Raw genomic sequence first — 14,840 nt, forward strand, 5'->3', positions numbered from 1 at the left:
ATGTCTGCCAGACCTTCTTGAGAGAAGAAAGGAAAGGCTCCACTAGAACCGGAGTCTAGTGTCCATACGGTCGAGCCTAGGAAGGCTAAAGTACCAAATATTGCCAATTACAGACCGGAAAAGTATTCTGGTCGGATGAACGACCGTAGTACTTATGTCATTGAGACCTGGTTACACAAATGGGATGAGGCGTTCGGCATTTGTGAAATCAGAAATGACATCAAGAAGATCCGCGAGGCCACCCACATGTTTAGTGAGGCAGCGGATCGGTGGTGGATTAAGCAACAAAAAGATGGTATAGCATCCACTACCTGGGAGGGATTTAAAAGAGAATTCAGGAAACACTTCTTACACTCGAATGATAATATGATGGATAGGTACTCCTGACGAAGCATCCCGAGCTTGGGATCAATATAGGAACCTTCGTCAGAGAAATTTATCAGTGGAAGAATACACTGATAAGTTTCGAGAGAGCGTAATGAAGGTCGATGAACCCCTGCCTCAATCAATCCAAGTGAAAGATTTCATATTTGGATTGAATGATCGGATAAAAATGGAAGTTCGGGCTAAGTACGCGAACACGTTAGATGATGCAATAGCCATAGCCCTGAACTATGAAGATGCCAAGGGCAACAGGCCAAGTGGGTTTGCACAGAGGTCGGAACCCAGTATGGGTATCCGAAGAAATCTGGGTTTAAGAAGAAATGGATTAGTAAAGGGAGTGGTTCTCAGCTGAGTGGTCAAGCCAAGCAGGCGAAACCAGCTGAAACTCCTAAACCAAGTACCACCATTGGAGTGAAGAGGAAAGTAACCCCAATGGCAGCCCGGGCTTGGTCTAAGTCTCCCCTAAACCAAGAACAAAGAGAAAAAGCAAGCAGAGAAGGCTTGTGTTTTGGATGCCTTCAGCCTCATCAGTGGAAGGATTGTCCACGTAATAAAGATCGTCGGATGGCTGAGCTGGCTAATCTTATAACAGAGGAGTTTTCTGAATGTTTTAGGGATGAACTACCTTATGGGTTACCTCCAGAGCGGAATGTTCAGCATAAGATTGAGCTGATCCCGGGGGCAGAACCTGTAAATAGACCTCCCTATAGAATCAGTTTTACTGAAGAGGTGGAGGTGCGTAGAAAGAAAGAAAGAAAGAAAGTTTATTAAAGTCTTCGGGAAACCGTGAAGGTCTATGAGACTAAAGATAACTGATACAATGAGCATAACGGTGGCAGTCTCAAAGCGGGCCAGCCAACCGTTTCTACAAAAAAGAGGTTATGAAGGACGGTGTGTCTAGTCTTGATACAAAAAATATGTGTCAACCTCCAGATGATACAAAAAAGAAGGGGGGGGCACCAAAAATGGGGCAGGGGGGGGAGATACAAAATATATGTGCAGGTGGTAATCGTCAGAGACCAATCATAGAGGGGCCATCAAATGGGAGGCCGGAAAAAACCCTGCCATAGATGATTGTCCTCTGACGTCATGCGGCCTAGTCGAGCTCGATCGTCGGGGGGGGCGGGGCGGGTGGCCCTGTGGATGAGGGCAATGGTAACCCGGGTGGGGCGGGCAGAGAGCAGAGACGAGATGTCATGGACCCGGATGTGTGAGTCTGTCTGCTGGTGCAGCTGTCGTGGCTCTGGCTCTCACTCACGTCCGCGTCGTCGGCTAGACTGAGGAGAGGTATCCTGTGACTAGAAGAAATCAGTGATGGGCCGTTGGGTGTCCTCACGCTGTGTGTGCTGCGTGTGTCGCCGTGCTCTGAGAGGTATCTCGGTGGCGAGTCATCTCATGTAAGAAAGCGGCTAGGCATCGCTGATCCGGGAACTACAGCATGTGTGGGAGGGGGCCGAATCCGTCACAGAAGAGGCAGTGATACCGGCCTTGGATGGCATAATAGATAGGACATCTGAAAGCAAAGTGCTCCTCCGATGCCATAGGCAACAAACTCTGTGCATAGGCCCTCATGATCCTTAGCTCGGCCGTTGTGAAGCTTAAGCGCTGCGTGGGTGACTCCCTGGGTTGTGAAGAGGGTGCAAGAGGTGGGGCGGGGGGTGGCTGAGAGGTCGGGAGGAGGCTGATCAGGGATATCTGATCAGGGATATCATAGAGTGTACGTGCGTAGGAGTGCCAGAGGGAAGTGTCTGTGAGGGGGGAGGGGGATTGGCGTTCTAGAAATTTCCTCCAGAAATCCTTGGAGTTGCTACTAAACAAAATGTTCAGTAGCGTATCCTCATTCTGGCGCAGGAAGGCTAGCTTCTTACGACGGACTAGTCGACGATAATCCCTGATGAGATCTGGGTTGGCCCTAGCGTTTCGCTAGGTCGTGAGTCGGAGTGTGCGGCGTAATGCTTTACACTCGTCATCATACTAGCTATTGCAAGGGGTGGAGCCAGCTGGTGGAGGGCGGGTGGACCGAGTAGTGGAAGGAAAAATATGGCGGGCTGCATTGTGAAGGGAGTGGGTGATAAGGATAGCTCGGTGATCTAGAGAGGGTATGGTGTCTATGTGTCTGAGGAGGGAGGCTAGGTGGGCTGAGTAATCAGGTGAGAGGTTATGATCAAAGTGTATATCATGATAGGTAGTGTAGTGCGGGGTGTGGCTGGGGGGAGCTTGGGGCGCAAGGATATGAAAGAACAGGTAAGTGTGGTCGGCTCCTGGGGGTAAGGGTGCAGTGCGGAAGTTAGTGATCTGTGGGGCTAAAGCAGGAGATCCCAGAATGTAGTCGACGACACTGGCTCCTCCGCCATGTGGGAAACATGTGAAACCAGAGGAGGCAAGCCACCGGTCTAGTCCATTGTAGATGACCAAATCATGTATACGTCCAAGGTCCAAAAGAGCCTGTCCATACGCAGTAACGGGAGCGCGACTGTCAACCGAGGAGCGGGGGAAGCCCGAGTCCTCTGTCTCCACCTCAGGTAATAGGACCGGATCTAAGTGGAAGTCCAGGAGTGATGTCTGATGTGCACCTGTCCTTGCGTTGAGATTCCCAACTAGGAGGACCTCTCCGCGTCTGGAGAACTCCACAATGTGTCTGAGTAAGGACTGAGATGTCAGATTTGGTCATTTTTGGACAGCGGTATTTGAGACACTAAGGACTGAGCTGGGAATGAGTAGTGGGGATCATCCTGAGACGGATGGTCAGATGGAGAGTCTCAACCAGACTTTAGAGGATATGCTGAGGGCATATGTGTCATTGAGGCAACATACATGGGACAAGTGGTTGCCATTGTTGGAGTTTGCCTACAATGATAGAAAACATTCCTCTACAGGGCTCAGCCCGTTTGAGCTGAACTATGGTTATAGACCAGCAAATCCAACTATAGTTGGAGTACCTCAGAAAGTGCCTAGTGCCGCGAACTTTGTGGTTCAGATGCGGGAGATGCTAGCGCTTGCGAGAGTTAATATCCGCCAGGCTATGGATAGAGCCAAGGTGTATGCGGATGAAAACTGGTCTATAAGAGTATTTAAGGAAGGAGAAAAAGTTTTTCTCAGAGTTCCTTCGCACTCAAAGTCGTTAACTTCAGGAGAGTGTGCTAAGTTATCACCTCGATACTGTGGGCCGTGGTTAATTCTAAGGAGAATAGGCAAGGTAGCTAAGTTAGAATTGCCACAGGGATGTAAGGTGCACCCGGTTTTTCATGTTTCGCGCTTAAAGAAATTTGTACATACATGTGACTCACTAATCGAAGGTGTGGTTTTCTTTCAGGAGATAGAGGATAATGCGAGGCGCAAACCAACAAGAATCCTAGACCGAGGAACAATGCAAATACAAAATCGGAAGATACCCACGGTGTTGGTTGCATGGCATGGTCAGCCTCTATCCGAAGCTACCTGGGTATCCGTATACCAGTTGCGGAGAGTGTTCCCAGACTTTATCATCGAGGACGCTGATGTCTGAAGAGGGAAGGAATGTTACGCTCTAGCCGAGGTAGCATGACCTCGGAAGAATCAGTCGACATTTCCCTTAAAGAATCTATATTTGTAATATATTTATTTGCGCTTCATGTAAATGATCGGGAGGGAATTAATGTCAAGGTCCTAGGTGAGGGTTGATAGCACCAGACTAGGTGGACCTAAGGCTAAGGGTCTAATGCAATAAATGTGCCTAGGGGCAAAGGAAACTAAAGCATCCCAAGAGTACCGAGTGCGCGCATATGGCTCATGTACCACAGGGCGACGTAGGCTACCTTGGCTAGCACTAGCAGCTCAGGATAATCAGAGATGTTGGTACGCACGCACATGCGGGTGGTTTGACAGATTGGGTTTTCATATAGACAAGCTGCCACCCTTCTAGTACAGCATTGATGCTCCTTTTTTCCCATTCCGGGGCAACGAATTCAACCCAATCATCCGGGAGGATCTCCTACAGCTACAAACATTCAGGACATGGCTAGCACAAGCAGAGCTCCCTGTGAAGCTCAGCTTCTATCGGGACCACTGCTTTCACATTTTAGTGGAGGGTTTCATCATTTCACTAGGATACACCAAGATCCACCTACCACATTTACTCAAGATTGCCCTTGGACAGTTACGTGTGTCATCGCACCGGCTTCATATCGAGAGTGGGCGTGTAGAGAGGATACCCAACGAGAGTGGCATCTGCACTTTTTGTGAGTGTGCCATGAGGTGGAGTCAAAGGAGCACTTTCTTTTCCGTTGCCCAGTCTACTATGAGATCCGTGGAACAATACCATTGCCTTTTCAGAGACGGGTTCGAGGAGCTCTCCAGACGACTCCTCTACCCAGACCAAAGATGCCTGGCAGCTTTTATTCACGAGGCGGTCCAGCATAGAGATTGTCTTATCAAATCGAGGAGACAGGAGCAACGGACCGTGCCTGGCCCATCCCAGAGTACAATCACAGAGTTCTTCCAGGCAGAGCAGGTTGTTGTCATGGTTAGCAAGAGAGGCGGAGACCCTGAGATCTCGAGACGCGACACACCAGGTAGAGTATGGATGCGCAGCTCACACTCACTAACATCTCCTCGGGGAAGACATATCAACATTTAAAAGACATCTGATCTACAAAATTAGAACTAGTTCACGTGATCTCGAGGTAGAGAGGGGTAGATGGGCAAGACCCAGGATCTCCAGAGAGGAAAGAATCTGCAAAATCTTCCCCACAGGAGAAGGAGAAAATGAGCAGCATGTACTCCTCAGATGTAGAGCATACGCACACATCAGAGAAGGCTATGGGCAAAGCAGAGACCTAAAGAATCTGCTGGAGCAGCCAGCCAAAAGGCTAGGAAGCTACTTAAAAGAGATTTGAGAACATCGCAACAAGATACTCGGTCTAGCTCACAAGCTAGCCCAACAAGTACTCACTAAATGACAATGCTGTAAGATTTTTTCTTCACTGGATGTAATGGATCACTATTAGTTAATAGTGATTGCCAGTCCCATAGATCCTGAGGGTCTCACGCAGACTTTAATACAATTATATCATCTCTCTCTGCTCAGCCCCTCCCGCTAGCTCCTCCACAGCCTCTCCCACTAGCCCCTCCACTAAGCCTCTCCGCTCAGCCTCTCCGCCTCAGCCACCCCTCACCCGCTCCGCCTCCCCTCCGCTCAGCCTCTCCGCCTCAGCCCCCCCTCACCTACTCAGCCTCTCCGCCTCTCTCTCTCTCTCTCTCTCTCTCTCTCTCTCAAAAAGAGCAATAAAGAATGCAAGAAAGGGCTACCATACAATGTTTGGTTTGATGCTGAGTGCAAGGCAGCTAGGAATGCACTAAAGGGGATCCCAATGGGGGATGAGAAAAGAGCAGCTGAGAAACAGCTCCATGCACTTACACGTAAAAAAAGACGTGCACATATTGTGAACAAGGAATGGACTGATGCAATTGATTTTATCAAGCATCCTAGAAGAGCATGGAAAGGAATTAAACAAAGGTCAAATGACATTATGGGAGATTATACAGAAACACAGATGCTGGAATATGCTCAACAGCTCTACACACATCCCAAGGCTCGGCCCATGGTGAGCATACCTCTCAGCAGTAATACTCAGGGTCTTTTCTCATTGAAAGATGTACAAGATGGCCTCAAGAAAATGGTAAATGGAAAGGCAGCAGACACTCTACACCTAGTGGCTGAACTCATTAAGTGGACCAATGAGCACACGCAAAGGCACATAGCAATGGCACTAAATCAGGCTTTGATGAATGGTTTCCCAACAGAATGGCAAGAGAATTGGATCAAACCAATCTACAAAGGGGGTGACCGCAATCAATTAACAAATTACAGAACAATTATGGTATGTTCCACTCTAGCCAAACTATATAGCACAATAGTAGAGGCAAAATTGAGTGCTTGGGCAGAGAAAGAAAATAAAAGAGCAATGGGACAAGCTGGTTTCAGACCAAAACACTGTACAGTGGATCACCTAGTCACTCTTCGAGTTTTGATGGAGGAAAGCCGCCTCAAGGGGAAGCCACTCTTCTGTTGTTTCATTGACTTTAAGAAGGCATTTGATACAGTGCCTAGGGATGTGCTATGGGAGAGAATGGAATGCATAGGGGTGCCCGAGGAAATAAGGTTTGCTGTCTTTAGACTTTATGAGAAAGTAAAATGTCAACTAAAATGTAAGGATGGGATGTCACAAGAGTTCTATAGTAATATGGGGGTAAAACAAGGATGTCCGCTCTCACCCACTCTGTTCGGCCTATGCATTGATAGACTTGAGGAGTTGGTGAATGAAGAAGCATGTAAAGATGAGTTATACAGCCCTCATCTAGCAGGTCTCGTGATTTGGTTGCTTCTTTACGCAGATGATGTGGTTGTTTTCACTGATAGTGAAAGTAAGATGCAAAAAATGATGGATATCTTCAGCATATTTTGTGCAGAGAGTGGGATGGCTATTAATGTCAACAAAACTAAACTCATGATAGTCAAGACTATACAGCCAAGCAGCCCCCTCCAAATCTTATATAAAGGACAACCCATTGAGACAGTGCACTCATTCAAATACTTGGGTATTGAAATCCCCGCCAATAATAGATGGAACAGCTGTGTGCAACGGAGACTTGATGCAGGATGGGCAAAATACTTCCAATTTGAAAATGAGTGCAACAATAGCAATACGAGAAGGTGGCAAGTACGAAATATGATCTTTGGGGCATATGTGATACAGACAGTACTCTACGGAGTAGAGGTATGGGGTGGGAGTATATCTCCATCAACGTGGAATGAGATAGAGAAAATGCAAAAGTCTTTCATTAGGAGGCACCTGGGCATCAAGGCTACTACACCATACTCTTTGTTACTCCTAGAGACAGGATGTATACCCATAGAGCTACATGCTCTGAAGAGAGTACTCAGATACATCACAAAGGTCAAGTGCATGGATAATGAAAGGCTACCAAAGAGAGCATGGAATGAAAGTCAGAAGCTTCAAAAGACAAACAAGGGCAAGATTTTGACATCCGGATGGGCACAGGACCTAAAAAAATGGTTCAAGAAGTGGGAAGTAGAAGAGTATTTAAACTACTCTTCAGAGGAGATTGATGAAGAGGCTTTTCATTATGACCTGCTGAATGCACTACACAGGAAATGGCAAACAGCAGAAAACAAAGATAAATTTGAGTACTATCGCACATATATCAACCCCGAATATTGGTCAATTTATACAGAAAGGGAGACAACAACGCAAAAGTACATATGTACACCTATAGCAGTGCATAAACGGAGGGCTTTAGCCTCACTTCGCACCCGATCACACCAGCTGCAAATAGAAACAGGGGGATGGAAAAAGATGCCAAGGGAGAGTAGAATATGCCAACTATGTGATCAAGGTATGGTTGAAACAGAAGAACACATGGTAATGATATGCCCTCACTATGCACACATTAGGGAAGAGTTCAATCACCTCCTTGAGGGACATAACAAACTGGCTGATTTGCTGCATAAAGGGTCACCTTCAGCTTTAGGAACATTTGTGTATAAGCTCTTCAAGCATAGGAATCCACCTGAATCCTAGAAGGTGGTTTCTCTTTCCACCCTCCCATCTTCGGGAGGAGCTTTCATGTACTTGTGATATTGTATTGCTCAGGTCCCATAGGCCGGTTTTGGTCTTCAGAGGACGATAATATATTCTTCTTCTTCTTCTTCTTCTCTCTCCCTCCCCGCTCAGCCTCTCCCTCCCGCTAGCCTCTCCCACTCAGCCTCTCCCTCCCGCTAGCCTCTCCCCGCTCAGCCTCTCCTCTCCCGTTAGCTTCTCTCTCTCTCTCTTTCCCCGTCCATACCTCGTACGTACGTCCGTACCTCGTCCCCGTCCGTACCTCTGTACCTCGTTCGTACATCCATGCTACCTTTGTACCTTCGTCATTCGTACCCCCATCCGTACAGCCCGTCAACAGGCAGCCAGTACCGTACAGTCCCATCGTCCGTACCTCTCCCCCCCCTCCGTACAGCCCGTTTGCACACAACCAGTACCGTATCGCCCCGTCAACAGAAGCCGTACCTCTCCCTCTGTACCCGTTAGAAGCAGCTAACTAACCCTAACCCCGAGTTGGGCTAAACCCCCAACCCAACCTAGGCGTTAGGTTAAGCTAGGGGGTTCAAACACACAGCTAACTATGGACTACTAGCCTACCCTCTCCTCCAAGTCCCCCTCAACTCCATCCATCAAGACTCGGTACTCTACAGTTGCAGCCATGACACCTTCTCCATATGCACAGAATTACCAACAAGAAGACTCAAAACGACCCATCCTTGGGCAACAGGATTAGATCTTTTATCTACAGCAGGCAGTGAGAGAGCTACGATTGGAACTGGCAGAAGTAAAGGCTCGACTTCACATTCTAGAAGGGCCTGGTAAGCAAGCAGTAATTGATGAGGCTGTAAAATCTTGTAAGGATTCCCTCCCTACCCCGCAGCTAGTCTCTACAGTCGAAGATCTTGTTCACACTGAAGCACAAATTGCTAAGAAGGAAGTGATTGTGGAAGTGGACACCAAAGCATGTAAGTCAGATATTCAAGCAGAGATTAAAGAACACGAAGCTACATGTGATAATGCCCTGAAGATTAGAATAGGGGGACTCCCAGAAGATTGGTACAAAGAGGAGGACACATATAGTGAAATATTGACAAAGATCAAAGCAAGCTTGCCCAACATTGAATGGGTGGATGATGACAAGCAGGATGATGACCACTCCAAGCCAGCTTCTAATTTGAACTATAAAGGTCATGCAATCCTTACACTGAAGTCAAAATTGAACTTATAAAGGTCATGCAAATTAAGCTTCTTCGACAATCTTACAAGTTGAAGGGCACCAAAGTATGGATAGAGGAGCTTACACAAGCTCAACTTGAGAGTAAGGCAACTAAATTAGCTAAAGTCAGGGCTGCCGGAAAGGATGAAAAATGGGCAGTTTGCCGTGAAGGCGTAGCACTAATCAGAGAGTTCAAATCAAAACCAAAAGACTCTCAGTCTTAAACTGATGTATGGCTATTTACTCTTCTAGACTATCATGTAGGTATTCTAAATAATGTGGGTGGCTTTTTGCACTCTAGGAGTCAAGCAAGGCTGCCCCCTCTCACCAACTCTCTTTGGTTTGTTCATCGATGAATTGGAAGAGTGGATGAGAACACACAGCGGTGAAGGTGTCCAGATTGCATGCTATGCCCTCTTATTGCTTATTTACGCAGATGATGTAGTCTTCTTCGCAAACGGCAAGAAAGAGATGCAGACACATTTGGATACACTGGGAAAATTCTGCACACACTCAGGAATGCAAGTCAACATATCCAAGAGAAAAGTGACGGTGATTGGGACTCGGAATAAACAGGTTGATTTCACTTTTAAGGGGTAGCCTCTAGAAAGTGTCACTACATACAAATATTTGGGGCTCGAATTTGCAGATACTTACAAGTGGAATGCATGTGTGGAAAGAAGAATCCTCGGAGGTTTGAAAGCTTTATATAGCTTCCCAAACAAGTGCAGAAAGGCACACTTATGGAACTGGGAAATGAGAAAGTTTTTGTATACCATGCTCGTACAAACAGTGGTCCTTTACGGGTGTCCAGCCTAGGCACCTGAGCTCTCTAGGGCCTACTAGAACCGAATAGAGACTTTGCATAAACGATTTCTCATAGGGGAGTTAGGGGTGAAGGCACAAACACTGTACCCCATCTTGTTGGCTGAGACAGGTATGATACCTCTCGAAGGAGAGGCATTGTGCCAATTCATGGCATACCTCAACAAAGTTGGAAAGATGGACGCCAATAGGATACCACACAAAGCAATGGAAGCTACACGAATCGCTGGATGGCACAAAGAGGGGCTGAAATGGATGGAATTATGGGGTATAACCGCTGCTGATATCCCTGAAGATGCATGTAAAATCAGGGAGTTAGTGACGCAAAGAATGCTAGAGAAGCTATGGCAAGAACGGGGGGCAAAAATGCAGTTTTATAAGCACAAAATTAATCCGATGGACAGCTATGGAATGCAGAAATACCTCGGGGAAGACATATCAATATTTACAAGACATTTAATCTGCAAAATCAGAACCAGCTCACATGATCTCGAGGTGGAGAGGGGAAGATGGCCAAGACCTCGGGTACCAAGCGAGGAAAGAGTATGTAAAATCTGCCCCGTAGGAGAAGTAGAAAATGAGCAGCATGTACTCCTAACATGTCGAGCATATGCGCAAATCATAGAATGTTATAGGGGAAATAGAAGCAACCTGAAATCCCTATTGGAGTGGCCAGCCAAAGAGCTAGGAAAATACATAAAGGAAATTTTAGAATATCAAAACAAAGTACTTGGTCTAGCACATAGACTAGCACAACAAGTACACACTGCATAGCACATTTATGCTTTTATTTATGCTATATTCTTTCAATGGATGTAAACAACCACTACTTGTTGATAGTGATCACTGTCCCATAGATCCTGAAGGGTCTCACAAGGATGTTAATACAATCATATCATATCATATCATCTCTCTCTCTCTCTCGTCCGTACCTCTCCCACTCGTACAGCCCTGTTCGTACCCCTCCGTCCATACTTCTCCATTCGTACAGCCCCGTCGCCCGTTAGCAGCCCATCAGCAGCAAGCACACTAACCCTAACCTCGAGTTGGGCTAAACCCCCAACCCAACTTGGGGGTTAGGTTCAGCTAGGGGGTTCAACAGACAACCAATTATGGTTCAACAAACAACCAATTATCGACTGGCCTACCCTCTCCTCCAAGTCCCCCTCAACTCGTTCAACCTCCATTAGGGCTCAGTACTCCACAGTTCCAGCCAAGACATCCTCTCCTTATGCACCGAATTACCAACAAGAAGGCTCAAAACGACCCATCCTTGGGCAACAAGATCCGATTTTTTATCTGCAGCAGGCAGTGAGAGAGCTACGATTGGAACTGGCAGAAGTAAAGGCTCGACTTCACATTCTGGAAGGGCCTGGTAAGCAGGCAATAATTGATGAGGCTGTAAAATCTTGTAAGGATTCCCCCCCTACCCCACAGCTAGTCTCTACAGTCAAAGATCTTGTTCACATTGAAGTACAAACTGCTAAGAAGGAAGTGATTGTGGAAGTGGACACCAAAGCAAGTAAATGCTCTGCACGAAATCCTGCCTGCCCTCTAGTTCTCATACCTGTCGCCTCGGCATGGTCATTTATATGTCCTTCTAGAATGGTCGCATAAATCTTGGCCATGACATGGCCAATCATAATGGTCCTGTAGTTCGACGCCTCCAAAGGATCCCCCGACTTGTGTATGGGTACTATAGTATTTTCTAGCCAACTAGGTGGAAGACCTGTACAAATGGACTCGTTAAAAAGACGGGAGAGGACTGTAGCTAAGGCATCAATCCCATGGGTTACATACTCCGCTTGCAATCCATCATGGTCCTTAGCTCTCCCAGTCTTCAAACGATGAACTGCTGCTCGGACACTACTAGATGAGAATAAGGCAGAGGAGGTGGGTCTACGCACATGGGATAAGTTGATCTGTGGTTGGTCTGGAATATCATATAAAGTGGAAGTATAGGCAAGCCAAACCTGCGGGTCTGTAAGAGGAGTTTGAGATTTCAAGCGAAGGAATTTCTTCCAGAATTCCTTGGAATCACAGCTGAAAAGTAAACTTCTCAGCTCCTCCTCATTCCGGGCTAGAAATTGGCGCTTTTTGCATCGCACCAAACGCTTGTAACTCTTCTTGGTCTCAATCAGGAGGGGAGACTTCTCCTGTGCCTCAAGGCGAAGCTTCCTGCGGAGTTCTTTACACTCCTCATCATACCATCCATAACAAGGCTCTCGGGCTGCACAGACTGAAACAATCACAGATAAAAGCATGTGGTCATCTCTAGAATCTCCTAGGGGTTCGGGTGCATCTGTCCACTCACATCTCTCAATCTTTGCAACTGTGTCCGTACTGATCGAGGCCTACTAGTCGTCTGTAAAAAGCTCTCTAGTCATCCTGTCACCTTACTGTACACACAGTGCCCTAGATGAGTGATAAGAAAACTTTGCTTGACAGATCTCCGTGTCCTAGAGATAGACTCTCACATACATGTACTGTCCCACAAGCCACTGAGAGCTGGAGTCCTTCTCCCTAACATGCTCTATGGAAGCCAGGTCCCGTCTCAATGCTCTCTCGTTCTCCTAAAGTAGGTGCCGGCAGAGGATAGCATGAGACCAAAGCTGTCGTTGCTTTTCTATAATTGCATCTGCTATCCACAGGGCACAACCTCCCTTTGGTGGGTCTCGGGCTGCTAAAACAAGGCATTTGAAATGTGGCCCCTTTTTGGGAGAGACCTTGATAGGACCGCTCTAACTGTAGCACGATCGGGGAGTGGTCAACCATTGTGATACTTGCCAGAATGCCGTTGGCTGCCCTTATGCATCGTCCAATCACTCACATAGAACCCATCCAACCTCTCTAGGACTGCATCATGCCGCTGCTGCCCAAAGGAAAAGCGGAGGCTATTGGGACGTCTGGAGAACTCCGCCTCCCGTCAAGGGTCCCTGCCACAAATTGCAAAGATGACGTGCTCTTTGGCATGCTTATCCTCCGCAAACTCTAGGATGTTGAAATCACCTCCAACAATCCATGAATCCACATCAAGGAGGCTCTCACTCAACCACCTCCAAAACGCTAGGCACTGCATCTATAAGCCGGGGCGTATAAATTCCAAATGCCAATTCTGAAGTCGCGCATCCGTAAACCCATCGATACTGCCCTCCCTGTGATAAGCTTTCCCTGATCATATACATCTGTAGCCACTGCCTACAAAACAGAGATGCAAACCTTCCGCTCCTTCCTATTGTTCTCTCCTTGTGAGGAGATCGCACTGGCATCTGGTATCTGCTACTGAAAACATATGCCCTTGGATCAAAAGAAAGTCTATTGATGGGCTATCATAGCCCTTTGCGACTCAATTGTATGAATAATTGTGTACCTATTAAACCCTAGATAATCTCTTGTTCTTCTTTGTCATGAATCAGGAATACTCAATTACAACCCACATCAACCTTTGCAGCCAAATCAGATTGCCCGTTTTGTACTTTTCCTTTTTTGAGTACTTGATAGAGAATACATACCAAACTTAAAATTACTTGATGTTATAGAGAATACACACTAAAGTTAAAAATGTGTGCCACAATGCAGTCACGAGATGTGGGTAGACAACTAGGTAGTTGACATATAAAGAGAATGCACTTGATGCATCACTACACAATGTCTTTTTCTTATCTACAGTCAAGCTTTATATTGTACATTGTGAGGCTTGGAGAAACATACTCATCAATACAATCTGCGGGCTTAATAATGTGTGGTGGAATCAATGTCTCCAAGGTGTTTGGACCAGCTGCATCCCAGTCAGTGCCATGACCGCTTACCTGAGAAGGTTAATTGCACTTAAATCCATGCAACTAGAGCAAAAGTCAAGAAAAAGAGAAAGCATGGTAAAAACATATCTCAATCCAGTATAACCATCGAGCTTGGAAACTGAAAATGTCAGTTAATCATTTTGAAGCACATTTGCCACGTTGATTCTTGAACAAATTGAAAATGTTTAATGGATGGCGTGTCAATGGTATACAAATAACAACCTTTGCAGAAGATGGAACTTGAGATGCAAAACTGCGATGAGAAGCAACTGTGGAAGAAACCTGCAGCAAAGATAAAGATAGTAAGCATTATGCAATCTCCTTTGTTGATGTACAAAGCCCAGATATGCTTTGACAAATTTTAATGCTGTATGTCCACCATCCATTATTTTGATATTGACTACCAGATTTCTTTCCCAGGAAAGAAGCTCGTGAAATCTAAAGGCATGTGCAAGTGCAAGCATAAATGTTCTAGAGATGTTTGTTTCACAATTGAAACATTAATCAGAATAACCATTACATTTTCACAGGATCTGAAATTTAGAAAAAAGGTGAAAGACATGAACAGAGAAAATGAGAAGGCACAATGTTTTCATTATGTCTCAAAAACATCCTCATGACAATAAGACTAAATGTAGTATGTTACAAATGATAGTGCCAAAGAATATGAAACTGTATACCAACAGCTGATCAATGGTTCATATATTAGGGATCAAAGAATATGAAACTGTATACCAACAGCTGATCAATGGTTCATGTATTAGGGAGCAAAGCAACCTCCATTTCCATGACTGTATGGGTTCTGATGGGTGATGACTGAGGACCGCCGTCCCTGACATCTTCCCTAGGGTTGCAGTGTGGGAGCTGTCACAAGCCTATCTGAAATGATTAGTGCTCATGGCAGTATCTCTTGAAGTAGTATCTGTGTTATTTGAGAACTCTCCAGAAATACAGAGAGTAAATGTGAAGGCAAGATATATTATCTTCAACAATAGATGGTATTGGCTCAAGGCAATG

The 14,840-nt window shown here is 46.1% G+C and overlaps 1 protein-coding gene across 4 annotated transcripts in view; it reads right to left on the reverse strand.

Annotated features, from left to right (window-relative positions):
- Positions 1-14,840, reverse strand: part of LOC147887637 (cilia- and flagella-associated protein 100-like) — a 251,901-nt gene that overhangs the window by 223,132 nt on the left and 13,929 nt on the right. For all 4 annotated transcript variants that reach the window (XM_087393883.1, XM_087393882.1, XM_087393881.1 and 1 more), the window contains exons 2-3: positions 14,046-14,105; positions 13,735-13,832 (exon numbers count right to left, since the gene is read on the reverse strand). In XM_087393883.1, the coding sequence (XP_087250009.1) occupies positions 13,735-13,832; positions 14,046-14,105 (158 nt within the window). The remainder of the gene's footprint in view (positions 1-13,734; positions 13,833-14,045; positions 14,106-14,840) is intronic.

This window comes from Dipteris shenzhenensis, chromosome 22, assembly GCF_047967505.1.
Source record: "Dipteris shenzhenensis isolate YYH24624 ecotype China chromosome 22, Dip_SZ_1.0, whole genome shotgun sequence".
In the NCBI taxonomy this organism is placed as follows: domain Eukaryota; kingdom Viridiplantae; phylum Streptophyta; class Polypodiopsida; order Gleicheniales; family Dipteridaceae; genus Dipteris; species Dipteris shenzhenensis.